Source organism: Sinocyclocheilus grahami, unplaced genomic scaffold (assembly GCF_001515645.1).
Source record: "Sinocyclocheilus grahami isolate Dianchi unplaced genomic scaffold, SAMN03320097.WGS_v1.1 scaffold267.1, whole genome shotgun sequence".
NCBI lineage: Eukaryota > Metazoa > Chordata > Actinopteri > Cypriniformes > Cyprinidae > Sinocyclocheilus > Sinocyclocheilus grahami.
Genome location: NW_015505446.1, coordinates 962,052 through 989,956, shown reverse-complemented (window position 1 = coordinate 989,956; position 27,905 = coordinate 962,052). Strand labels below are relative to the sequence as shown.

At 36.6% G+C, this 27,905-nt stretch overlaps 1 protein-coding gene across 1 annotated transcript; it reads right to left on the bottom strand.

The window, feature by feature from the left end:
* Positions 1–1,080: 1,080 nt before the first annotated feature.
* LOC107599489 (yjeF N-terminal domain-containing protein 3-like) lies at positions 1,081–27,905 on the bottom strand. Its single transcript, XM_016291088.1, has 5 exons — positions 27,728–27,905; positions 8,532–8,640; positions 3,135–3,245; positions 1,561–1,674; positions 1,081–1,443 (listed from the first exon to the last, which is right to left on the bottom strand). Exons 1-5 carry the CDS (start codon positions 27,784–27,786, stop codon positions 1,231–1,233), a joined length of 606 nt encoding a protein of 201 aa, XP_016146574.1. The 5' UTR covers positions 27,787–27,905; the 3' UTR covers positions 1,081–1,230.

The following is a 27,905-nucleotide window of genomic DNA, read 5'->3' as shown; positions in this document are numbered from 1 at the left end:
CACTCTAACTGTTGTTGCTTTAGACAGAAACTTTCCTTTATATCACCCACGCCTTTTCCTGACTTTTGAATAAATCTCTGGGAAGAAATAATATACTGTATGGTCTAAAGAATATCGTAGCTACCTCTTGTTCCAAAATATTGGCTCATGGAGCACATTTTCCAAGGTTTGGCTAAATAATAACATCCGTGGGTTTTCAACATCCAATGTTACTTCAAACACCCAACTTTAGCATCTAAATGAATAAACTCGGTTTTTACATACATAATTTATTCATTCGACCTATAAGAACTAAGAAAACTCATGTACATTGAGCAATGTATAGTAAAAACAAAATGATTTACATATATGTTTGTCATCCTGGGATTATTTTATACTGTACAACCTTTCCAAAAAAGTACAGATGAATAAATTTGTAATTGGCGTAAAAGTCCAGCAGAAAAGCATTGGGTTTGTAGGTGTCGTGCACATTAGACTGGAGGCACTATCAGGGTAATGCACTTTGAATTTATCTAACATTAAAAAGACTAATGTATTTTTTAAAAATTGCGATTTTGAGAACTCAACAGTTAGACAAAAATTTGCAAAATTTAATAAATAATTCTAAACCCATCTCTTAGGACTGTAAGCTTGTTTCCATCACAAGATTTAAAAAAAAAGGTAATTGTGACTTTTCATCTCACAATTCAGACTTTTTTCTAGTAATTCTGAGAAAAAAGTGAGAATTATGAGATATAAAAATAGAATTTTGTTTATAACTCGCAATTGTGAGATATAAAGTCACAATTCTGAATTGTGAGATTCATTTGCAATTACCTTGTTTTTTCATGACCATTGCAAACTGCAAAATAATGAAACAGGTTTTCTGAACACTCAAACAACAAAATTTAGTAAGTAATCATGTAAAAATGAAAATTTTTTTAGGATGCTAGGAACAAATGTAGCCGACTTTACAGTGCATATGCTTAGCTGCCAAGAGTTACACAAATGATGTTCAGTGTGTAAAAATAGACACTTCAGATTTTATTTGGTTGTTCTGTTAGCAGTTTTCTTGAGTGCGCTGATGAATGCTAATGAGCATTTTTATGTCTTGATAAGCGGAGTATGACAAAAATAATCAAAACCTCTGAACAGATTGAGACCTTTTTCATGAAACATGTTTTCTTTTCCAAGCAACTAGCTACTGTATTTACTCAATGTAACTCAATGTTTTCGTTGTGGCACTGCACACTAAAGACACCATGGGTAGAATTTCTCTAAAACATCAGGCTGTGTGTTTAATGAGCAAATACCTGAGGGTATGTCCACACTAACAATGGGTATTTTGGCCTGTTTGAGAGTCACCAGCATCCCAGCGTAGGGCTCTTTAACCTCCTTGTGCTCGGTTTCTGGTCCCAGGATGGCATCGATCACCAGATTGTAGGCGTCATTTAACAGCTGGACCTGGTCGTGGGGTCAGACGGGACTCGATTAGGATTGACAGATGTCCAGAAGAGGGAACATCCCATTGACATCTCTCTGATGGTGGGCTGAGCTTCATTATTCAAGACTGACACCTACCTCTGTCGGAAGATAGGACAGGAAAGGGATGTCCATTTTCTCACACTGAACAGTGAAGTCCTGGTGCAAACTCTGAGGAGAACGCTTGGGATAGAAAATGGTGGGCTCATATTCCTACATTAAAGAGAGATGAGGTAGATGATTAACGCATTGCCAATTTTTACCATGTCTCCGTTTATTTTTCTTCCAGTTTGAGATTTTCGGTCTTAAGTTATGAAAATCCTTTATGAAAATATGAAATATTGCATGTTGAAAACTATGAACAAAGTGTGAAATAAACCATTTAAAATTTAGTGTGTACTTATGTATTTTTTTTTTTAAATATGTCCTTTATTGTGAAAAACAGATATGAAAATGTGTTGCATGATTGCCATACATGAACCAGACAGTTCATGCTTAGTGTCCACAAAAGCTTTCTGTTTTTAAAGCAGTATTTTGTCCCCCTGTGGATATGCAGGGGGATTTTTGAGTTTATAAATCACATAACATAATTACCTCATAATTTAATTTCAGAAGAACACTAGAAGTGATTAAAGTGGACTAAAATGTATGGTTCTGAACATCTCGTTTGCTCGGGATACAGTCTGGATAAGTTGCCGGTTAAGTTCATTACAATCCTGCAGTTAAACTTAATGTATTTCTTACATAACGTTGGTACGGACACAAGAATCCATGCAGATGTACAGCGGGAATGTATAAAACAGCTGTCATCATGTGATGACCCTCTATTGTTCATTTTTTTCCCCCTCAGAGGTTTTTTATTTGTTTCAAGAATCTCATATTGTAAACTGGCCAAATCTGGACTGGCCAAACTTCACTCCATCAGAACGAAAAGAAGGATAACTTTAACAGAGTGTACGTTTATTAATAAGACGAATACTGATGCTCCATAAATCTAGCATCACAGAGGAGCATGGTGGATCATATTTTCTTATTGTTTACTTTTTTTAATGATAAAATCAGGAAATGGAAATGTTCATAAGTTCATAAATAAATAAAAAGGTAATTGCGACTTTTTGTCTCACAATTCAGATTTACATAATTGTATTCCGTGGTGGAATAACAAATGAGATGCAATGTTTCTTTCAATAAAGATAAAACTCAATAAAGTCAACATAAAAAGCATTCCCACACCCATTTTACTTTTGTAATGTGACGTATTTCTGACTGAAACAGTATATTCAATGACAAGCATTAAGGGGAGGGCTTGATTTTATCTTTCAAATTGGATTTTGAAAAAAGTGGTTTCTATATGACAGGAGGGGAGGGGCTGAAAACTAAGAGGACTTGATGATGTCATCAGAATAAAAACTTGTTTCAGACACCAAGCAAACTCTTATGTTTTAATGAACAATTACAAAGTAAAGAAACAATTTATACCACTTGCCCGACTAGGCAAGTATAGGAAAAATCCTTAACATTGAGCCCTGAACGAGCAATGAATCATACACAATAATACCAGGAAAGTGCATTAAGAAAGTAAATTGGCTTTATGTTGACTTTAAACAACAATACAGCACCCCGTCAGTATCCATTCTTTCTCCGTGCCCTGTGGCACAGTGCTCTATACTTACAAACATGCGCAGATGGCGGGCACACACCAGACCAATGGAGCCATTCTGCTCAGGACCACAAACAACCAGCAGGGTGGGCTGCTTTTTACTCAGGGAGCTCAAAGGAAAAGCCTGGAAAGAGACAGAGGGAGAGAGCGAGACAGTTAAATAGGGAGGGAGACGTCTCATTTCGGTCCTATATGCATTTGGAGAGGTAATGTTCATTGCAATAACCCAGCAACAGTTGCAACAATAGTAAAGAGCCATGGAGACATTGCCACAGGATGCAGCCTTAAAATAACACACTTTCTGACAGGATTCTAAACTGGACCAGCACTGTTCAGATTTTCCGAAGCGTGTACACACTCACAAAACTAAGTCTTTAAAGGTGAGGCATGCAATTTCAATTACTAAACAGAATTTAATTGTTTTCAAATAGGTTTCCAACTGCTATTGGCCAGCCAAACAGATAGCCATGCCCCAAATGCACACCATTGGTTAAGCTGTTGCTATACCTGGCTGGTTTTGAAATATAAACAAACAGCAATGCTTTGATAGAACCACAGAGCAAGTTACACTCTTTAAGGAAATCAAACCACAAATGTTTTACTTATAGTCGTCTATACTTGATGAGTATCTTACCATAAAGATGACGTTTTGAACAGACTAATGAGTAAAAACAACAGTTAAGGTAATGTACATGTTATATCCATCTCCAATTAACCGGCGCTGAAATATGGATCGCGGCACAATCGTGGGTGTAATTGCAGACTTCTGAGAAAGAGAGGAAGCCAGACGCTAATGAAGCTAATGGCACTTTAGAGAGAAATTATCAGCTGACATGGATGTTCCATTAGCGAGCTGATGAAGTTTAGATTACATTATCATTGCTGGTCGTCTTAGTCACAATGCCGGGTGAACAAAAATTGAACGCGTGACTAAGTGTGGAAAATTAACGTCTGTCTCCATCTGTTGTCATTTTAAGGGGAATATAAGTAGGACATTTTCCTATTGGCCAAAAGTGAGCTTGTCAACGAAGTTGATTATAATGGGCAGTATCTGGGATTAACTAACTCAAAGTAGCAAAGCTGTTCACTATTTTCAGTGGTGTGACTATAGCTAAGCTGTTTTTTCAAATTTCTTAAAATTGGATTTTGAAAAGCAGTGACAGGAGGGGAGGAGCTAAAACTAAGAGGGCATGATGATGTCATCAGAAAGAAAACTCGTTTCAGAGGCGGGGCAAGCCATTACATTTGAATGAATTATTACAAAGTCTAACTTTTTTGTGCAATGAATCAAACACTGTACCAGGAAAGTAAATAGGCTTGATTAAGATATCATGTTGACTTTTCAAAATACTCCGACATAAACAATTCTCTGATTTGCACAACCCTGCACAGAAGTCCTTGTGTATTTTTTTTTTACAAAAAGTATTTTAACAAAATATTCTGTCAAATACGTTATTCGGCCACTTAAGTTTCAATGTTGCTTTCGAGACACTACTTATATTTGTGCTGTAGTTTTACTGCACTGTTTGCTAGCAGCATTGACATGGTTTTAGCTACATAAGTCGTCTCAATACGCTCCCTAGTTAAAGTAGTCCATTGCTCAGGAAACCCTTTCTATGGCTGTCCCATCATCAAACTCAAGTGCACTACAATATTCACTACCAAGAAATTCTCAAAATGCACAATAAAACCAGTCAGCTAGTGATAATGATAAACAAATTACTTCAGAAAGATATTGCTCATAGTGTTATTTAGCAGTATTCATGATAAATACCAGTTCCTGGGAATTGTGTTGCTGGTTATTAGTTTCTCAACATTTCACAGATTGAGTCCCTTGCTAGTGCTCAAAATCATATTCACGGTAAACTGAATTATGTCCAGAATAATTCCTGAAAGTTCAGCCTTGAGATATAGATGATCAATTTACATGAAGCTCGTGCGATTATGTGTTGTATGAAATAATATCCATTCTCTTTGTCTCTGTTCCGTCTGTTTCTTCTGCTCTGGAAAATGACATGGAATGGAGTGTTCCTGGGAGCTGTAGCCACTAGCCAGTGGATGCATTGTTCATTTCTTTTGCAGGTCTGCTGCAGCTGTGCTGGAATCCTCCGTTGTGTCAACTCCTGCCAGGACTCTGGAGACCGCCGCTCTGATCTGCTCCTGTTCGGAGCCACTGAACCCCTAGATTTCACTTCCATGCTTCCAGCAAATGAGCTCTCTAGAGAGGGTCTTGACTAATTGCTCTTGCACTCTTTTTTACCGTCAACTTGACACACATTAGCACCAGGGCTGTGTTTAATATAGAATCGAATTGAAAATGCCTTTTAAACTTAAATTAAAAGGAGGAATTTCAATAGGGATTTTGGAGTAATGAGATTTCAAAGCAGACGGGGCTCCTCAGAGTGGCACAGTGTTAGAATTTTTTTTAAACTAAATGAAAACATGTAATAAAATAAAAATGTATTCAAATAAAAACTATGTAACTGGACAAAAATAAAATAAAAATTAATGGTACCCATTCTTAATTTTGACAGGCCTTAAATACTATAACTACATATAATTCTTAATAAAAATAATAAATAAAATAAATAGAAAATACTGAAAACTAAACTAAATAGACTAATTAAAAATAAAACGCAAATCAAAGGTAAAATAAAAATGCAGAACTATAAATTGGAAATTAGAAATTTTTAATTGGAAAAAATCTTTATAAAAAAAAAGTCAATCATGTTTTCTATTCTCAAAATGCAATGATTTTCAAATCATACCAGTTATTAACAAAACACATTAACTTTAGGCCACATTAACAGGCCTAAAATACTAAAACTAGATAATTCTAAAAAAAAAAAAAAAAAAAAAAAAAAAAAAAAAAAAAAACAACAATGAGAGAAAACCAACAAAAACTAAATTAAAAGTCCAAAACTATAATAACTCTGGTGTGGTGCATCAGAAATCGCAGTCTGCTTGTCACAGTCATACTTGGTTAGGACACAGTTTAACCCAAACCCTAATCTACACTTGAAAGAAAACATTTAGCATTTTTAGAATAAAACTTTTTTTTTATTATTTTTATTGAAAGAAAAATTCATTTATTCTGCTTTATGTAGTCATGAGAAAATGAAGAGAAAATACAGAGATCACAGGCAGTGTTGTACGAGAGGGAACGTCAGTCTGCATTTTTCACTCAAAACACAAAGAACAATTCATGAGCCATGATGATAAAAATAACTTCCTAATGTCTAAAGCAGGGAATGATCACAGACATCAGCCTTGATGTAGCTCAACACCAAAACACTTATCCCCCCGATGTAGACAGATGACGTTGATTTTGGCATCCACTGCGGAGGATAGTTTGGTTGTGAAATCACAATGTGGTTAAATACAAGCAAGATTTTGTCCCCCTTGCACACACACACACACACAATCGTGCTGATGTAATGCTTGTCTCAGAGCTACCGGCCAGCGTGTTTTCTTTAGCTGCAATTTATGGCGACCTCTCAGAGGTCACAGCACAGGAAGTTTTGTTGATGCTAACTGTGGCAGCTGCTAGTGACCAGGAGCCTTGGAGGGGCGAAAGGTTCAATCTGTAAAACGCTTCTTAACATTCGCTTCTGAAAATTCACACAAGCCCAATCAGGAAACAATTTGGGGCTTTAACAGACTCACAGGTAGGTCAAGAGGAGCCTTGCGCTGCCTGTCAGCCTGACTGAATCCAGATGGAATGGTGACCGCAATAGTCTGGTTTGGGTTGGCCTGGCTCTTTCGCAACCCTCAGGCCGCCCTGAGACGTCAGGTCCCGAGACCGCCCGACTGCAGGCCGGCCACAGATGAAAGACTTTCAACAACTTCGGTGATGGTGCATTGGATCTGACACAAGGGATTTTTAAGGAGAACTCAAAGTGCAAATCTGAAGGAGAATGAATCTGACAGGTGGTGATTCTAGTGCTCAAGGCAAGATATAATATGACCCCCAAAAAACTTCCTTTTGTATAGAAGCCTGTTTCGGTCTCAATGTAAAAAAATATATATAATTATAATAATAAGATAATTGCTACTTTATTACTCATTATTGTGTCTCATTATTGATACGAGAAATAAGGTCACATTTATGAGAATCAAAATTGCAATGTTACTTTTTATAATATCAATAATCTCTCTGTGACTTCATAATTTTTAATTACAACTTTTTACGACATGCCGTACTTGCGACTATTTCTCTTAACTGCTAATTTTGACTTTATATATCACAATGTGACTTCATATTTCACAATTGCAACATTTTTCTCAGAACTTGCACTATTTCTCATAATTATGACTTTCTGTGACATGGTTTGTAATTGTTGTAAACATTTCTCAGAAATTGTGACTTTATATGTTAGTGTTACGTTATATTTCACAATTGCAACTTTTTCTTAAAACTGCACCTATTTCTCACAATTATGACCCAAATATGACATTTTGCGTAATTGCGATTATTTCTCATAACTGTACGTTTTTATCTCAAAAACTGTGACTACTCCTCACAATATGACTTCATATTTCATAATTGCAACTTTTCTCTCAGAATTTGCAGAATTTCTCAGAATGTTTCAACATAACTTTCTGCAACATCTCTTGTCATTGTGACTATTTCTCAAAATCACAAATTTATATTTCAAAAATTATGACTTTATATATCACAATGTGACTTCATATTTCACAACTGCAACTTTTATTTTAGAACTGCAACTATTTCTCATAATTATGACTCTTTGTATCTCATAAAACTCTTATTTCCATATTTATATCTCAAAAATGGTCTCACAATGTGGCATTTTACTCAGAACTGGAACTATTTCTCATAATTACAACTTTTTGCAAATTAATTTGCGACAATTTCTTGTAACTGTCTCTCAGAACAACTTCTCACAATCCCCCATGTCCCTTTGTTTCTCATATTGCAAATTTATGTCTTGTAATTGAGTTTTTAATTGACAATAACGTGTTGTAACAGAGTCTTGAGTTTTTATCTGACAATTACAACTTTGTCTAACAGACAGATGCATAATCTTTTGTTGTAGTTGTTGTCTATTTTAAAAGCAAAAGTGCCAGATTGCTAATCTGGATCATTCTTTAACCCCTTTTCATGAGAAACCCCCCCCAGAGCAGCAGATGCAGTCAAACCCTTTACAGAAACAGTGAGATCAAAGATGTCCCGCTGTTTTCATCATCAAATACAGCAGGGCCTCGTCTCTTAAGAGGATTGGTTGAAGTTCGGCAAATGCTGACAGATGCTGGGAGCGGTAAATGCAGAGAGTTGTGTATATCACAGTGATGCTTGTGCATAGCAAATACAGGATTGGATTCAGAATTCAGATGTGTTGACGGCCAATTCACACTAGTGTAATTCATGTTCACGTGTCAGACAAACCTTTGTGACAGCAATAGCGCAAGCATGTCCCCATATTTCAATCAGTTGCTGCTGCCCAAAGCGATAGTCCCTCAGGAGCTCCGTCTCAATGGTCGCCACCTCCGTTTTACTATAAAAGACAAGACAAAGAGACAAATTGCATTGACACAGAGCTCATGACTTGCATGGTATTAGCTTACAAGTGGGGACGATAAATAAATCATGCAATATGTTTTGACATGAATGCTAACAAGTGCCAAGATGGAAACTGGGTGGGTTTGATTACATGGAAACCAAGGACTGCAATACAGCACCTGACGTTTATGTGTGTGTTCTGAGCACATTGTATGAGACATGCCATCCATTCCAGGCATGGTGTCTCGCTGCCTAATGCCTGTTTAGCCACACTCAGAGCTTATGTTACTGAGAGTTTAATGTGGGCTACAGGGAGCACAACGTAACTATAAAATACAGGCCCTTACTTCACGACTCAAACACGAGGAGCCTTTCAATAACCTACTGTATGCTCGTAACATCCGAGCCCCCTGCTGGAAGTACAAAGAACTGCTATCAGGATGCTGATACTAAATTACAACCCTAATATCCCAAAGATTAATGTATTATGAATGAACATGAATTACTGAACAACAAAGCATATTGAAATTAATCTTGATATGTTATGCTAATAAATGCTGTAAAAACTAATTCCCCTGTGGTATATACATCCCTATACAGCTGCTTATTATTATATTTTCAACATAAGAAAGCTTTTAGGCTGCTTATATTTTCAACATAACAAAGGTAATAAAGTGTTAGGGGACCAAACCAGACCAAAAAAAATTAATTAAACTAACTAAAATAAGTTGAATTACAAAAATTACTGAGTAAAATAAAAATAAAGCTACATAGAAATATAAAAAAAACTAATACAAATTACACAAGCACATAATAATAATAATATGACTAAAACTTTCAAATGAAAAATAAAAAATAAAAGCTAATTCACGATATTAACAATAGTGCTGTAGTATAGAATAAGTTTAGCACAGTTTAATAGTACTATAATTTGTTTTAGATACCTTTCTTTCTTTTGTAACTTGATTTATTGTTGTTTTTCAGCCCGAGGCATTTTTCCAGTATGTTTCCAAGACAACAGGTTCACGTGTGTTGTGTTTGTTGTCTCTTATTGCTTTAGGCAGCAGAAGAACAGAACAAAGAACCATTTATGAAAATGATGAAACATTATTGAGTTCTCTCAACTGTATGCATGAAGTTCCCTGCCTGAGTGCGGCATTTTTCATTTCAATTAAAGCAATTTTCTGTCACTATCTAGTTCAGAAAAAGTAATAATGAGTAATAATTTACTAACAAAAAATAATGAGCTTGGCTGTATGTTTTTGACATTTAGATAGATAGATAGATCACAATCAGCCCACTGAGAGAAAGACAGTGAGAGTGAGACAGACAGACAGACAGACAGACAGACAGACAGACAGACAGAAAGTCTATATCAGTCATATTTTTGGCATTGGTCAACAGGTCAGGTCACCAAGCTTTTACTCGGCTCTGATCATTGCCGTAACCCTCAACAAGGGGTGCTCCAGCTTTCTGGCATTTACCGTCTCCAATAGAGCTCCAGAGCCGTCAAGCTGAGTTTGCAGGAGGAGATTTCCTGGCGTACTGTGACACAGTGATATTTATAAAGTTCAGCCGAGTCTAGCGCTTTTGATATTTCTGTTCCCATCAACCTATTCAGGGAACTCCTGACAGCCGTATATTTCCAAAGTTCTCCAAAAGGTTCCAGGCACAAGATAAAGTACAGACATCTCAATTCTCATCCTTGTAAGGTTTCCAGTATGTAGAAATAGTTTTTGGCCTGCAAAGAAATCTTCCTTCACTTAATATCTCTCAAGCATTAAAACAAGTTCAATGCATCCCTGAGTCTTCAGTTAGGCTTCTTTGTAGTAAACTGCAATGAATGAATCTCACCACCAGGGGACAGCGTGACTCAGACTGTTCTCCTAGCATCCAGATCACCCAGCAGTCCAAATTGCATTATATTATTAGGTCTCTTAACCACAGAAGAACCATTTTTGATTCCTCAAAGAATCTTTCCGTAAACAGTTCTTCATATTCTTTTCTTAGTGTGAATAACATTTTAAAAATCTAAAGAGCTTTTTTTTTTTTAATAAAGAATCTTTATGCAATGGACAGTATCTAACACTTACAAATGTACTTTCCAAAAGGGGGGTTTCACAGTGATTCTATACAAGAACCATTTTTGGTTGCCCAATTCAGGACAGAAAGTCTATATCAGTCATATTTTTGGCATTGGTCAACAGGTCAGGTCACCAAGCTTTTACTCGGCTCTGATCATTGCCGTAACCCTCAACAAGGGGTGCTCCAGCTTTCTGGCATTTACCGTCTCCAATAGAGCTCCAGAGCCGTCAAGCTGAGTTTGCAGGAGGAGATTTCCTGGCGTACTGTGACACAGTGATATTTATAAAGTTCAGCCGAGTCTAGCGCTTTTGATATTTCTGTTCCCATCAACCTATTCAGGGAACTCCTGACAGCCGTATATTTCCAAAGTTCTCCAAAAGGTTCCAGGCACAAGATAAAGTACAGACATCTCAATTCTCATCCTTGTAAGGTTTCCAGTATGTAGAAATAGTTTTTGGCCTGCAAAGAAATCTTCCTTCACTTAATATCTCTCAAGCATTAAAACAAGTTCAATGCATCCCTGAGTCTTCAGTTAGGCTTCTTTGTAGTAAACTGCAATGAATGAATCTCACCACCAGGGGACAGCGTGACTCAGACTGTTCTCCTAGCATCCAGATCACCCAGCAGTCCAAATTGCATTATATTATTAGGTCTCTTAACCACAGAAGAACCATTTTTGATTCCTCAAAGAATCTTTCCGTAAACAGTTCTTCATATTCTTTTCTTAGTGTGAATAACATTTTAAAAATCTAAAGAGCTTTTTTTTTTTTAATAAAGAATCTTTATGCAATGGACAGTATCTAACACTTACAAATGTACTTTCCAAAAGGGGGGTTTCACAGTGATTCTATACAAGAACCATTTTTGGTTGCCCAATTCAGTGAATAGCACTTAAAACCATTTTCTCTTAGTATGAAGAGCATTTTAATAATCTAATCTAAAGAATATTTTTCTACTTTAAAGAACCTTTTGTGCGATGGAAAGTTTCTACACTCTTAAAAATAAAGGTTCCAAAAGGAGGCTTTGCAGCAACGCCACTGAAGAACCATTTTGGGTTCCCAAAAGAACCTTGGGTGAACAGTTCTTAAAAGAACGCTATTTTTCTTAGTGTGAGGAATATTAAAAAAAAAAATCTAAAGAGCCTTTTGTGAAATGGAAAGTTTCCATGGATGTTAAAGGTTCTTCATAGAACCATTGAACCAAAGACCCTTTATTTTTAAAATGGTATACTCTTAAAATTAAGGTTCTAAAAGGGGGGTTTCACAAACAATGCCATAGAAGAACCATTTTTGGTTCCCCAAAGAAACTTTCAATAAATGGTTCAATTTTTTCTTAGTTTGAAGAGCATTTTAATAATCTAAAGAAACTTTTTCCACTGTAAAGAAGCTTTACTGGAATGGAAAGGGATGTTAAAAGTTCTTCATGGAACCATCAATGCCAATAAAAAAAACTTTATTTTTTAAGAGTGCAAAGCCTATTTGTAACAGAGGCCCTGAAAATGACAATAGGTTTGCGTTAGTATCTCCCCCAGCATTGCTATTCCATAGAGCTAGGGATAATTGTTGCTGATCACCCCTTACAGCAAATACACACATGAATGCACAGTCAAATGAACAACAGTATCAGCCCAGGCCCCCGCCTCGAGAGTCTTCCTAATTTCCCCACGAGGAGCCTATCTGTGAGTTGCGAATTGTGCTGATCAGCTGTAATGACAACTCGGCTACAGAGGTTGTTTACCTCCAGTATGCTAGCTTGCTTAACACGCAGCATTGTTGAAATGGTTTTGCCTGATTGCAAGGGGATACACGGACGTTTGTGTTAGGCATAGAACAAAATGGGGGATACTTCTCAATATCCAAATTTTTCCTCTTTTACTTCATTTCCAACCACTGTAATTACCTCAGCACACCACGAGACATCTAAATAACCACCTCTCTCATTTAAATCAGTGGGCTTGTTTTAGGGGACCAGCCACTTCTGTCAAGAATCTGGTTTACAACCCAATATTCTCATGGCCGATTTAACAAAGGAAATGAGAGGGTTCAAATTATATAAAAGAAAAATAATGACAATGGAGAACAGGAGAGTACACTGCTATTTGCATAACTGCCAAACTTAGCGCACGGCCCCTTGAGGCTCCAAATAATGTGATAGACGAAGGGGTTATAGACGGGGGGTGGATAGCCTTTTCGGCATGGCTGACATCTGCTAATTTATTCGAAACAAAATCATTTTCACACAGTGTCACATGCACTCTTTAATGACAGATGATGAATATGTGCCCTGGTGTGAATGCTGCTATGAGAATTTGCTTGCAATTTAATGTAACATTTGAAAAAAATTTGAAAAATGGTGTAAGGGTCACTCCACAATTGCGGTGGAATTTCTGTCTGAATTTTATATATTTTTTTAATAAAACGAATAAATCACACATGAAACCTACTGTTACATTAATTATTTTATTGTTAAAATACATGTAGAATTATATAAACACGAAGATAAATAAAAAAAAAGTAAAAAATAAAGATTACTGACAATGCTATATGTAAAAAAAAAATACAACAAATAATAATAAATAAAAGACAAACAAATGATATATATATATATATATATATATATATATATATACTGTATATATAATGTAAAAGCTAGCTGTATTTCAGTTAACTTTTATTTTATTTTAGGTTAACGATTACAGCACCGATTTTTGACATTTGAAAGTGACCAACAGCATCTGTCATCGCAATTACAGAAAGACTCTTATAGCAATCTCAAGATTATAATCATAAACAGCAAGTACAGTGGTTACTCAATCTGAAGTTTCAACTGATTCATGGAAAGGGAAGCGAAAAACAATATCTAATGATGTTGAAAATCCAGGAGCTGAACTCTCGAGTTACTCTTAAAGCAATTAAAAACTTCTAAAAGGGGGCGATGCTCAAGCCCTTGCTGATTCCTCCCTAATGAGTGTCTCGACTTCCTGCTCATTAATGACATAAAAGCCGGTCTGAGGCACTGGAGTGGAGAAATGGTCAGCAGGGACCAGCGGACAGCTCGCTCTGGGTGACGGAAAGGGTGGCACTATTTGACCGAGACTAATGCTGGACCACCCCAATCAGATCTGACAGAATATCGCAAATGGTTTGGAAGTAATGAAAAAAACAAAACAAAATGGTCCTTGGATATGTTTAAAACTTTATCCATGAGAGTTCAAATTAATCAAAGAGCGATGAATCAAAAGTATATTTTTAATCAAAAAATATCACAAAAGTCAGTGAGGTAGATGTAGAGAAAAGGAAAAGGTGAGCTAAAAAGAGCAAATATGGTGAGTGGTGATGACACCTAGTGTAACTGAGTCAGTGGGCATGTCGCTTTCCAATGGTAACTTCAGAGCCAAAGAACAGTGGGATGAAGCTGACACCAGCGTTCTGGAACAACTTCACAGTTCTTGGCAGAGAAGAGCCTGGCTTGCCTGACATATGTTTAGAGAGGAGATAAAATATGCATCAAACGTGACACTCGTATTCTAAGATTAGCCTGCGTTTGACATAAAATCGAGCAGGGAAGTGTTATTTTGCAATGACAGAGAACATATTTTACCATCATATGACCCCTTTAATACAAACAGCGGACTTGGCAACCCTAATTGTCCGTCTAAACCAGTGGTCTCAAACTCAAAAAGGATTTGTCAGTTTCAGGAGGGCCAGAGCCCTGCAGAGTTCAGCTCCAACTCACCTGCTTGGAAGTTTCTAGTAATCCTCAAGGCCTTGATGAGCTTGTTCAGGTGTGTTTAATTAGGGTTGGAGCTGTTATCTTACCTGTGTTATGGTGTGTGCACACCAAAAGCAAAGCAAATATTCGCATTGAGTTACTCGCTCTAGATTACCCATGGGATGTTTTTCATGTCACTCGCGTGAATAAAAAAATCGTGCATGCGGCAGCATGAATCATAACACATTAATTAATTGTGGAATCAGTACAACTTAAGGCTAAGGTGTTATCTTTTGGCAATTTGAAGTGTAATCTAATGACGAATATGCTTAGAATATGAATTCATTTTCACGCTTGACTGCTTTTCAGTGATTGCAGCATTCAGAGTATGTGAGTGGTAAAATTTTGTGTGAAGCGAGGAGCATTTGATAACTAAGTCATCATTTGTACGAGATGGTAAAATCGTAAGAAATCATACAAAAAAAATATGCCTAAAACACACAACCTTGAACTTAAATCTAAAGAAAAACATATGTTTTTTCTTAACTTAATTTGTATGACATGGTGAAATCTTAAGAAAATCTACAAATAAAGTACGACTAATACATACAACCAAAACTTTTTTTGGCAACTTAGTATAACTTTTTGGTAACTAAATCTCATGAGAGGTCATTAATCGTACAATATGGTGAAATCGTCAGAAATCATACAGAAAAAAATATGACAATCCAAAACTAAATTTAACCGAAAACTTCTCATCTCATGAGAAGTCATAATTAGTACGAGATGGCAAAATCATATGAAAAAAACATGACTAAAACATACAACCTAAACCTAACCAAATTTTTTTCACAAGTTAGTTTAACTTAGTCTTATGAGAAGTCATAAATCGTTCAAGATATATATGACGTTAAAAAAAAATATATGACCACCCAAACCTAAATCTAACAACAAAAAAATTTTAATAAATACATTTTAAAAATTGTTTAGTAACTTCTCATCTCATGAGAAGTTATAATTCATACAATATGACTAAATTAAACCTAACCAAAGATTTTTTTTGTAACTTTGTCTGTCTCATTATAAGTAAGGATTTGTATGAGATCGCAATATTGTAAGAAATCGTAATAATTTTTTTTACGAAAAAACATACAAACCAAAACTTTAACCAATTTTTTTCGCAAGTTAGTCTGACTTAATCTCATGTCAGACTCATGTCATGTCATAATTCACAAGAGATGCCAGAACTGCTCTGAGAGTCACTTCGTGAGCATTTGACCAGTTCATTTGAGTAAAACTATCCTCATATCATATAAACACAGGAATGTAAAGGTGTTCACAGCAACCCGTCAAAATAAAAGTTTAGTTTAGCTTGAAGACATTGTGGCAGAAATATATTACTGTTGTTCAGTAGAATGTCCGTAATAGGCTACTACTACTACTAAAATTATTAAAACCTTATTAAGGAATAATGATACAATATGTCTTCAATGTTTTAATTGTAATATTAAATATTCCAAAAATAAAATTTGTTTAATTTTCATTAATTAAAAGATAAATTAAATGACTGTTTTATGCCTTAAAAAATGTAAATACACAACACAGAATTTCTAAGGAAAAAAATCATTAGGCTATTGTAAGAATAAATGAAACTTGTTTTTGTGCTTTCAAATAATTAGACATGCTAAAACAGAATTTGGTAACAATAAAACATAAGGTTGGAAAAAATAAAACATTTCATAGGGCCCTAAACGTCATTTTTGTTAAACTTTTAATAAATTGATGTTAAATTGTTTAAGTTTCATGATTTTAATTAATTAGACATGTTTTTTGATTAATAAAACTTAATTTAACCATTAAAAAGGAGTCCAGAAAAATTAAAACGGAAAAAAACAGAACCCCCCCTTCCCAAAGCCATAAACCTAGGGGAAACACTGGCCACCAAAGAAGTGTGTTTTTGGTTGTGAGGGAAAGATAATCTTGTTCAGCTTCCCAAAGAAACCAGAGTTAAGGGAACAGTGGATGTGTGTTTGTTTGTTCTCGGCATTTCAGTGACGAATGTTCTCACGTGTGCTCGTGACTCTTTAGCTCTGCCCACAGCACACCTCCAGGAGCTCAACAGTTTTCGGAGAGAAGCATATCTGATAACACTAAGGATTAAGGATGCAATAATACTCTATAGGTACTCAAGATTAACATGAGATTGGCAGAAACTGAGTGTGGTATGTCCCCTTTAAGCAAAATTATAAATTCTTATTTTTTCACATTTGATTTTCTGGAGAAATAAGACCTGTGGACATGTTTTGAGGTTTTATTGAAATATTTTTCTGGGTGCCATTTATGCACCGACAATGTGTCTCTTAACCTGTGAAAATGTCTGTCTTGGGGTGTTACTCTCTCCTTGGGGTGTTAATCATCCTGACCAATAGCGTCGCTCCTGTCCTGACCCGGCCTGTCAACACAAGCCAATGAAAGTGTGTCCTCTGAGATTCTCTCTCAGGTGGCCTATTCTTGTTCTCTCTTCCTTTTGCCCAGGACGTCCATAAACTACATTGTGACTATTTGTATGAAGGCAGGGGTCCATGTCCTCATCTGGCTGCTCTGAGAATCACAATTGATCCTAAAAATAAGTCATGCTGACAGCTGTCAACATCATACTCCAGCTTTATTATGGTGATATGGCCATATGGCACATGGAGAATGTGTGCTCAAATGTTTGCAATTTGAATTTCCATCAAGAAAAACATTATAAAACATCTTGGTTTCATAGCTTGTTTACATATTAAACTACATTGTGACTATTTGTATGAAGGCAGGGGTCCATGTCCTCATCTGGCTGCTCTGAGAATCACAATTGATCCTAAAAATAAGTCATGCTGACAGCTGTCAACATCATACTCCAGCTTTATTATGGCGATATGGCCATATGGCACATGGAGAATGTGTGCTCAAATGTTTGCAATTTGAATTTCCATCAAGAAAAACATTATAAAACATCTTGGTTTCATAGCTTGTTTACATATGCTGATGTCTTTCAATCAGAAAACAAGTACGCTACAAAGCTGTGCTGAATAAAAGCTTTGTTCAACCTGTCTGGCATTCTGATGTTCCCCTGTTGAGAGCATCTCAAAGAAAAACAAACTCGCATTCATATTCCAATTCATAACTTTTATAGACATCATTAATGGAGATTAAACCAGCACTGTTACTAGGATGCCATCCTGGGGAGGGCATTTAGCTGAAGAGTCAATATGAGAATATTAAATAAATTATGCCATTTGAAATGTACAAAAGCAATTGCCTCCACAATAAAAAATAAATAAATAAATAAAATACAATGAATACAATAACACTAAGCAGTCAGTTAACCCAAACATGCATAAATCGGCCTAGTAAAATTATGGAGATGGAGGACAAAGATAATCTTCAATCAATCAATAAAATGGTAATATCAACAATAAAATGTAATAAAATACAATTTTAAAATATATTTTATAATAATGTATTAGAAATAATAATAATAATAAATTATTATTATTATTATCATCATCATTATTCCTGTACGGGTGACACATAAAAAAAGTACAATTAATAAGACTAAAACTGAAATAAAAAATAAATACAAATATTTAGAAAAACAAAAACTAATAAAAAAAATGATGAAAGCACATAAGTTTAAACTAAAATGAAAACTGAAAATATAAAAATAAAAGCTTAATCAAAATATTTATAAATACTATAATAGTATATAAATAATACTAAAATAACACTGCTAATCACTAATATCTTGACGTCTTGAATTATTGTATGTCAGCTCAAAAGAGGCATGAACCAATCTCATCTTTATCTTATGAAACCTACAGCCAGATACATTATAGAAACAGTTTGGATATTTAAGACTGGCACCTATATTTCCAGATGTGCCCCAGCAGCGCTGATATACTTTGCAGTGAGGAATGGTGATTAAAAAAATAATTAACAACACCTCTAACTAGGACGGTAATAGAAAAAAAACCATGCATAATTGAAGAGAAAATCAAATCCACCAGACAGAAAAGCGAAATCTTCCAGACAGAATAGAAAGGATATGACTAAAACCAAGGAATGATGATATCAGTGGGAGACAGACAAGGAATGAATAAAAGAAAGAAAGAAGGAGGTGGGAAAGCATGAGAACATTATTATTCGTTCAGGTGCCCTATGGAACATTATTACAAAATATCACATATAATTATCAAATAAAGCCAAAAAATGTAAGAATGAAACAACAAGAAGTACATTTCATGGAAAGATGATGTTCTGCACAGTTTTGAATACATTTAGGAAGTCACTTAATTTTTCTCAAAATGGAGCTGCCTTTCAGTCTATAGTTTAAGTAAAAATACATTAGATTAACATTTAAAGGCAATGTTTCTAAAATATTTTCTGTTGATTACAGTAACTTTTAAGTGTGGTTTACTACAACCAAAATGCAATGTTAAATGCTACTGTTTGATGCGCAAGGCACAGAAAAAGAACAGGCATGATGTAAACGTTTAGTGTTTTATTTAAGTTTAATAATCATACTACCAATAAAAAAAGTCTCTTTGTAAGAGCGTTCGTTCGTTTTTACATTAAAAAAATAAAAATAAAAAAGTTCCACAAGTGTTGTAAATTAGTCGGAATGTATTTTTCTCAATACATACCTGCAGTTAAGTCTGGTTTTTGTAGTATAGATATGTTATATTAATGTCTTAAAACTACCTCCACAACCTAAATGAAATGTTCTCCTTTGATCACATTCATTTTTCCTTTTTATTTTACTTTTAAGTGATCTATACTGCAGCCAAAGCGCAACGTTAAATGCTTTTATGTGGTGCTGCATTGGTCAGCAGTGATGAATAGATCAATGACATCTGCTTCTAGACCTCCAGCAGGGTCAAATAAATATATTCCTCCCAACACCAGGGCTGCCGAAGACCACCAAATGTTGATTGTTGACTGTGATTAGCAAGAGCGCTAATCAGCAGACCGCTAGCGGCCTCGAGAGCAGGTCTCCTTTCACCCTCAGTCACGGTCATTCAGATCAGAAGACAGCAAGCTGCCTTGGGCTGATTCACATCATATCAAATGCAGATGATGAGCTTTAAATGCTTGGTAAAGGTCAGTGATTTCTCCTTTAAGAGACTTTTTGTTCTGTCTTTAGATAAAAATACACTTAATAAGACCAGCAGACATGTGTTAACCCAACAGAACTTTTAATCTCTTCACAGATGAACTGTTTTCAATGGTAAATTCAGCATAATTTGTCCATATACTCAGAGTCGTAATGGGAATTGTCTATTCCCAGAAACCCTAGAGGCAAGAAGTAATGCAGGTAAATGGAGGAATTACTTAAGACATACAAAAAAAGGCAACAGGTACTTCGATTTCTCTGAAGTGACAACAATGATTATGTGAAAAATGTAAAAAAAATAATTACTAAATACTGACTCGACACTTCCCCATTTGCCATTGATCGGAAAATCAGACAGTCTGCCTCAGACTCACGCCATTGGTTGAGCAACTGTTGCTACGTAAGACTAGTCAGGACGCTCAAACAGTACTATAATAATAATAATAATTAATAATTCAGTACATTACATTTATATAGCGCTTTTCTAGGCACTCAAAGCGCTTTACATTGTCAGGGGGTATCTCCTCATCCACCACCAGTGTGCAGCATCCACCGGGATGATGCGACGGCAGCCATAGTGCGCCAGAACGCCCCCCAAACACACACCAGCTTATTGGTGGAGAGGAGACAGAGAGATGAAGCCAATTAGCAGATATGGGGATTGTTAGGAGGCCATGATGATCAGAGGCCAATGGGCAAATTTGGCCAGGATGCCGAGGTCACTCCTCTACTCTTTTCAAAAGACATCCTGGGATTTTTAATGACCACAGAGAGTCAGGACCTCGGTTTAACGTCTCATCCATGAGGCCATGGGAGAAGATCTATGAATGGCGATTCAACTGATGCTGGTAGGTCACTAGATTTAAAAATGTAAAGGTAACTTGTATTTCATCACTGATCACTGACAAATATTCATCACTGATTTTGGAGAGGCTAGCAATAGCTAGCTAGCTTTGAAAGCATAAGATCCCACCCTCCCTGCAAATCACTCTCGGAAGCCACGCCTCCTCCAAAATACAAGACCGCGCACAGGCAGAGCAGAGGCTAACCGGCGACACGATGAGAGACAGCGTTGGTGGAGGGTTGAATGCAATGCTATTAGATTACCTCATGTCTCATTCACTTGTGAGAAAACATTACAGTATGAAGAGCATAATATTACGATAATAACGCCTTCCATTCTCACTCTGTCTGCAATAGCGTAATGGAATGTGCCGATTACGTATCGTGTCTGCGTGAACAGGGTGCGCGGAGGTATGCAAATAATACATACGTTGACAGGCAGGTAGGACAGCCTATCGTAGCCCTTGCTTGGACTGAGGAATATGATTGGACAAATATTTTATGGTCCTAAGCCTTCCACAGACGATATAAATACATGTAGAGCACTTAACTTAGAGATTGTTATTAGGATGTGAAGCGACTTTCAACCAGCATAACAAAAAAAATTTTGGAACCAAATCACCTACCCTGCCTTTAATTAGGGTTTATAAAATTGTGCATATGTCACCAAAATCCTGACATTTTCTATCAGCAAACAGCACCTTATCCTGAGAATGACCCACAGCTGATTTGATTAAATTAGATCATGTAATAAATGTAAACTAAGCATGAAAACAAATACAACATTTGTGAGCTATAAACCAAGTATGTTCGCGGAGCAGAGGAGGACATGGGCCAAATTATAAGTCTGGGTTTCTAGACTGTCAGCTTTTGCAAGAGCATAATGGCTTTGTAATAAGCCCAACCAAGCGAGACCCAATTACACCGTCTCTGGCTAAACAAAAAGGGACAATTAAGGACAAGCATGGTGGTAGAAAACAGCTAAAATGTGGGCCATCCACATCCGTCAAACTCTACAAAGAACTTGAGCAGGAGCAGAACAGTACGGATGTTTCATCTGGAAGAGGCTGCGGGACATTGCTCTGTCTGACGAAATTCAACATAATTAATAAAGCTCAAGCACATATTCACATTTCCTCAATTCATGACTGGCAACTGTTCCTTTCCCACCCCTCATTCTCTCAGAAACTGACATGCTGTCAAATATGTATGTTGTTGACTTCATAGGAATTTGTTGCAGTCCCACTGTTTCTATGGTGACTTGGCTATATATCAGTCCCTGACTCGCAACTGTTCTCCGCTAATGGAAATTGTACCATGTGCTTGTGAAAACAGCTCTTATCGATTCTTTTAACAGCTGATAGTTCCCCACTACATGCTGCAATCCAATCGTTACACCTCAACGATTATATATCCCATACCTGATGCGTTTCCTGCGTGATTACCTCTCGGGTCCTAAAATTACCCATACCCCCCTTCTAAGTACTCTTTTTCCACCCTGCTGGAATGTGTGCTAGTTTTCAGGAGAAAAAGCACAAAGGAAAAGGTCTTAACATGAAATTCCTTTCTAAACACACTTTGCTTCCATAATCGGATGTATTTCTGAGTAAAACTTGGCATTTAATGAGACCAATGAAATGTAGGGCATTGTTGCAAGATCTTTGAATTTTTATGAAGCAGAAATGAAATAATTTTCCAAATAAAGCAGAGAAGTAAAGGACAAAAATGAAGGATAGTGACACAAGGACATCTCAATCAAGCACAATTTCCCAGTTACTTGAGGACCACATGCCTGCATGCATAAAGGTGCTTTCCTCATAAACAAACCCACCTCCCCCATCTCATCTAGTCTATCAGAAACAGAGACACTTCATTACGCACCAGCATGGCAGTGAAGACACTCATTAAACACATCAGGGGGAGAAAAACTAAACACTGTCAATCTTATCCAACAGCCCTCCCCCCTTCACAGCCCCAACCACAAGCAGTGATGAAACTCATTATATGTGTCAAAGGGAGAAAAAGAAATACTGTCAGTCTCATTCAACACCTTGACTGAAGAATACACAGATGACATGGAAAAATCAACCAACCTTTACCTCTAAATTGATGTGATACAGAGAGATTTGGGCCTGATTAACATATAATAAACTACGATCTATAGGCCTAATAGAGATTTGATTTGACAAAAAAACAGTGAAAGTGACTAGTCAAAATTAGTAAAACTGAAATGGCTGTGTTGTATACCCAGTCATTTTGTCTGTGATTAAAATATCCTCTTTATAGCTCAGTAAATGAGGCTCTATATGAGCTGACTGAGGTGGAGCTCGGATGGATAAGCAAAAGAGGCTAAAATAAAACGAACATTAAAATCCTCCTGTGGCAGATAAAGTCTTTTATCTGCCACTCTGCTCTTTTAGTATCTTAATAATCAAAAATGGATGTATTTAAAGGGATAATTCCCTCAAAAATTGTAAAACTGAAATGGCTGTGTTGTATACCCAGTCATTTTGTCTGTGATTAAAATATCCTCTTTATAGCTCAGTAAATGAGGCTCTATATGAGCTGACTCAGGTGGAGCTCGGATGGATAAGCAAAAGAGGCTAAAATAAAACGAACATTAAAATCCTCCTGTGGCAGATAAAGTCTTTTATCTGCCACTCTGCTCTTTTAGTATCTTAATAATCAAAAATGGATGTATTTAAAGGGATAATTCCCTCAAAAATTTAAATTACCCCATGATTTACTCACCCTCAAGCCATGCTAGGTGTATATGACATTCTTCTTTCAGACAAATACAATCGGAGTTATATTAAATAATGTCCAGGTTAATCCATGCTTTATAATGGGAGTGGATGGTAGCCCAAAATTTGAAGTCCAAAAAATTGCACCCATCCATGATAAAAGAAGTCCACACGGCTCCGGTGGGTTAATAAAGGCCTTCTGAAGCGACGCGATGCGTTTTTTGTAAGAAAAATATCCATATTTACAACTTTATAAATCTGACTGTCATACGCTCGTTCACGAGAAAGTGACGTCCAGAGGATGACGTAGCACGTAGGCAAACGCAGAGACGAACGAGGAAGTGACGAACGTGGAAGCGCAGAGGAGAGAATGAAACAAAACACAGGTCATGAATTAGTAGTACAAAACGAGGATTTGTAAAGAAAAATGTTGGAGAATTTTGATACAAGTCAAGAGGACACTGGTTTTCCTTTGCTGTAAACACAACTTGTTTCTCGCGAGACTAGCATATTCTCACTGGAGCTTATGCTACGCCTACGTCCTACGTCATCCACTGGATGCCACTCTCTCGTGAACGAGCGTACGACAGATATTTTTCTTACAAAAACGCATGGCTTTGCTTCAGAAGGCCTTTATTAACCCACCGGAGCCATGTGGACTTCTTTTATAATGGATGGGTGCAATTTTTTGGACTTCAAATTTTGGGCTACCATCCACTCCCATTATAAAGCATGGATTAGCCTGGACATTATTTAATATAACTCCTATTGTATTCGTCTAAAAGAAGAATGTCATATACACCTAGGATGGCTTGAGGGTGAGTAAATCATGGGGTAATTTTCATTTTTGGGTGAAGTATCCCTTTAACTCTGCTCTTATATTAGAGGTATTTGCATTTAAGAATCATTTGATCAACTATGGTAAACGTGAAATCAATTAATTGTATTTACTTTCATAATACATGTTATCACTGTACATTATTCCATAGAAAAACAAAGTTTTTATAAAAATTTAACTAATTACTCAGTTCTGAAATGACTATCCTTTTCGGCTGACGTCACCAAATCCACCCCACTGTGTACGAAGCGTGACACCATTTAACTGACTACAAAGAATATAGACTTACTTTAATATTATTAAACTTACTTAGAGGAACTTCGCCAGCAATTTCTTTGTCAACACCGAGCGCGGAAATATGGCTTGACATGACGCAGTCCAGCACAAAACACGCCAATCAGAAGAGTTCTCCGTTTGTGCGGAGAGAAGCTGATGGTTATAAGAGCGTAAAATTAAAAAGACATCGTACGGTGGTACTTCAGCAGAGGGCATGTTTTTTATGTTTTTCCTTGTGGAATTTGATGGATTTGTCCTATAATATCAGCTAACAAAAGACCAGTCTCTCTGTTCGGTGTTTAATCTGTGAGCGATATTTGGCGATATATACCTCAGCACGGTTGGGGCTACCCAGCGGAAATAGAAACTAAGCGACCATTAAAACTCTTGTTTTGATTGGTTTGAGGGGGAACACTGCGCATTGCCTGATATTAGGGCAACAATGAGTTTTTGTCTCATTTTTATATCATGTGATATAGTTAGCAATATCACACGAGTGCTGTTTTAGTCCCAAATAGCACGGGTGCAAATGTGATACTGATTTTTTACAACAGTTCAAAAAATAAGAAGTTATATTTTAAACAATCTGTTTAGGCTCAGTTTTTGCCAACAAAAATATTACCTGGCTATAAAGCCAAAGTAGAAGTGTTTTGCGTCTCTGAGCAACACAAATCGGGTAAACCTGATTCAATGGCCCATTCAAAAATAGAGCCATTAACTTAATTCCTGAATGAATCAGCAGTTTGAACGAATCGAATCGAATGAATGAATGAATGACTTACTCGTTAAGACATTTACCGCCACCTACTGGCAGTTTTAGTTTCTCATTTAGAGTATTTAATTTAATTAAAAATGCTTTTGATGCTTTGATGTTTTTCTCATTTAACACAATAATGGCACAATAATATTTTAAATGTCACAATATAACTTTCATATTTTGACAACGTTTCTAACCTATATTTTGAATTCTGAATAGCATATTATCATACTAATATTACTAGGTCTATTTCTCTAGGCTTCAAAAAGTGTATTGTTTTGTTTATTATTCATTTAGCACACTTAAAAAGATTATGGCTCTGGCCTGAGCCGTGGCCTAGTGGTTACATTGAATAATTGTGCTCACGCGGGCTCGAGAGTTTGAGTCTAGCTGGATCACGTTTGATAGATCTGGATTGATGGTACATCAGACAGTTTCTGGCATCAAAGCTGAAGAGACAGATGGTGTGTGACAGTATTTTGCTTGACCAGCTGAGAACAATGACAGTGGATGCCTCTATGTAAATCATAATTGTAAATCGATGGATCATTAGATATCAATACATGAGGCCCTAAAAGGGTCAGAAAATACTCCTATTGAACTGACTGAAGATATTCAGCCATTCGCACTTGTATCACAACCCCGCACACACCTCTGTTGCACTCTTGACAAACTGAGTAAACTGAGATTTTGCCTCCATAATCTAACTTTAATGGTTACCACCATTAGAAGTAATGCATTGCCTTGTAACAAACCACAAATCATGCAGGCTGCTCTGTTATTGCATTTGGAGTCTTGGCCTATATATAAACACCAATACCCAGCAGAAACGAAACACCATAATAACACCTGTTAACTCCAATCCAGCAACTTTTTTCTTCATGTGATGCAACCGTTGGGTCGAAAAGGTGTGCAATTTTGAAAAAAGAAGAAACGATAAGTTTAACATAATATGTGAGGAACACTAGCCGTTAGCATTCCTTTTCATCTGAATGTGAGGTGCAGGAACCCTCGGAGTAGGCGGTTTGAAATCTGTCATGTTTTTTGAGCCAATCATCTGCCATATGACTAATCATTTTGAAACCGGAAATGATGTCATGACAGTAGCGATTGATTGAATCGCACCCAAAAACGTGCATGCTAGCCCTTGACTAGCGACTATCCTAAGCTGTGATGTCAAAAGCAGTAGAAAAAAAATAAAGTCGTTTTTTACACATTTAAGAGCCCGAAAAAACAATATTATTTAATGTAATATAATGAGACATTAGTGTTTTATCCACCTTATTTTTAGCGCACAACATTTTTAACTTGAATGTGCGAGGCTTTCAGTTGTTAACTGTACAAAAACAGTTAGGCAGTTTTACCGTTTTACTGTACTTTGTTATTCTTCTAGATATTTACAGCTAATGATTCGGAAGCCTAGCCATTCACTCTCACACCAACCTGCTGCCATTCCTGAGCAAGCTCTACACTGTGTTTAATGAGTGAGAAATAGCATACTTCTGCATTGAAATTAGTGGATACTGTATGGAGCTTGTAAAAATATTTCATTAAAATGCTAGTTTTGAATGGCTGTCAATGGAGAAAGATCCTGACGACTCGAAAATCCCATTTTTGTAACCCAATGTTGTCCATCTTGTTTCAGCATCAATACCTGACATCAATAACAGGATGCAAGGGCCATTGACATAAACGAATCCCAGGGTGCACAGTACGAATCCACAAATCAATCTGTTAAAAAAAAAAAACGATAATAGAAAAGCCAATTGTTGCATTCACACTATGTGGTTTCCATGCAAAATCAACGTTATTAGCTATGAAGGTTTTAAGTTACAGCAGGAACATTAATCTCCCCTGAATCCCTGCTGTAAAACCTCAAATCCTTAAATCCTATTATTCCATCCTCCCTTAAAGTGTATAATTTGCCTCGTCTCCTGCCGACCACTGTATTTTAAACGCCGTGGGCTGGTGTGAAGAGCTCCAAGGGCCTCTCTTGCCGGAAAGGAAATCTCGTGCCGCTCGGGCTCCTGATCAAAACACCATTTGTTCGGTGTCATTTTTTAAATATATTCTCCGGTTACATCTGCTAGATCTAAACCTCACAAGAGTATGAAGCAATTTGTCAGATGTTAGATTGAACTGACACTTTTACATACTGATAATGCTTTAAAGCAATTCTAACATGCCATATTTCACTCAACAGAGGAAACAGACGACCTCCCGCTTGTTTAAAGAGCAAATCGCTGGCCATGATGTTGCCATCACAACGTCCAGGAGCAAAAATGTCACATCACCTTTGTCAACATGCCTAAATCACCAACAAACTGCTGTAGAGACAGCTGAAGTGGACCGTTCCTTCCACCTGTTCGCCCACATTTACAGGTTATTAAAGCATGTTGATCATAATTAATGTGTCTTATTTTTGTAAACAGGAAAGCAGTGAGGAAATTAAGTTAGAAGCATTTTCTTTAGACAGCCAGGGATATTACAGCCCTCCTTCTGTGTCACAAATTGCATTTACTTAAAAGTTAGACTGAAAGGATGGTGGAAATATTACTCAGCCTTACTAGGATCTCTATTAAGATGCATTTAAACACAAACCTGTCTTAAAAGGTTTTGTATGTCCAATTTGGTCACATTAAGAAAAAAGAAGAAGGGAAAAAAAGAGCATACCTGAGATAACGCAGTGGCTCTATGGTCTCAGGTTCTTTCTCGTTGGAGCTGTGGTTCATCTTGATTGATTTAGCCGTGCTTATCTCTAGCAACAGTCACCCTCTTTTTGCTCTTTATTTTCTCACTGTGTGCCCTGCTTCTGTCTACAGGCTTACTGGCTGATAAACCCAGGCTCCAC

Coding starts and splice junctions, on each gene's coding strand:
- LOC107599489 (XM_016291088.1), bottom strand. CDS start 27,786: ATGAACCACAGCTCCAACGAGAAAGAACCTGAGACCATAGAGCCACTG. Junction 8,641..27,727: donor GAGCCACTGCGTTATCTCAG/GTATGCTCTTTT, acceptor TGTCTTTTATAG/TAAAACGGAGGTGGCGACCA. Junction 1,444..1,560: donor TGTCCTATCTTCCGACAGAG/GTAGGTGTCAGT, acceptor CCCCACGACCAG/GTCCAGCTGTTAAATGACGC.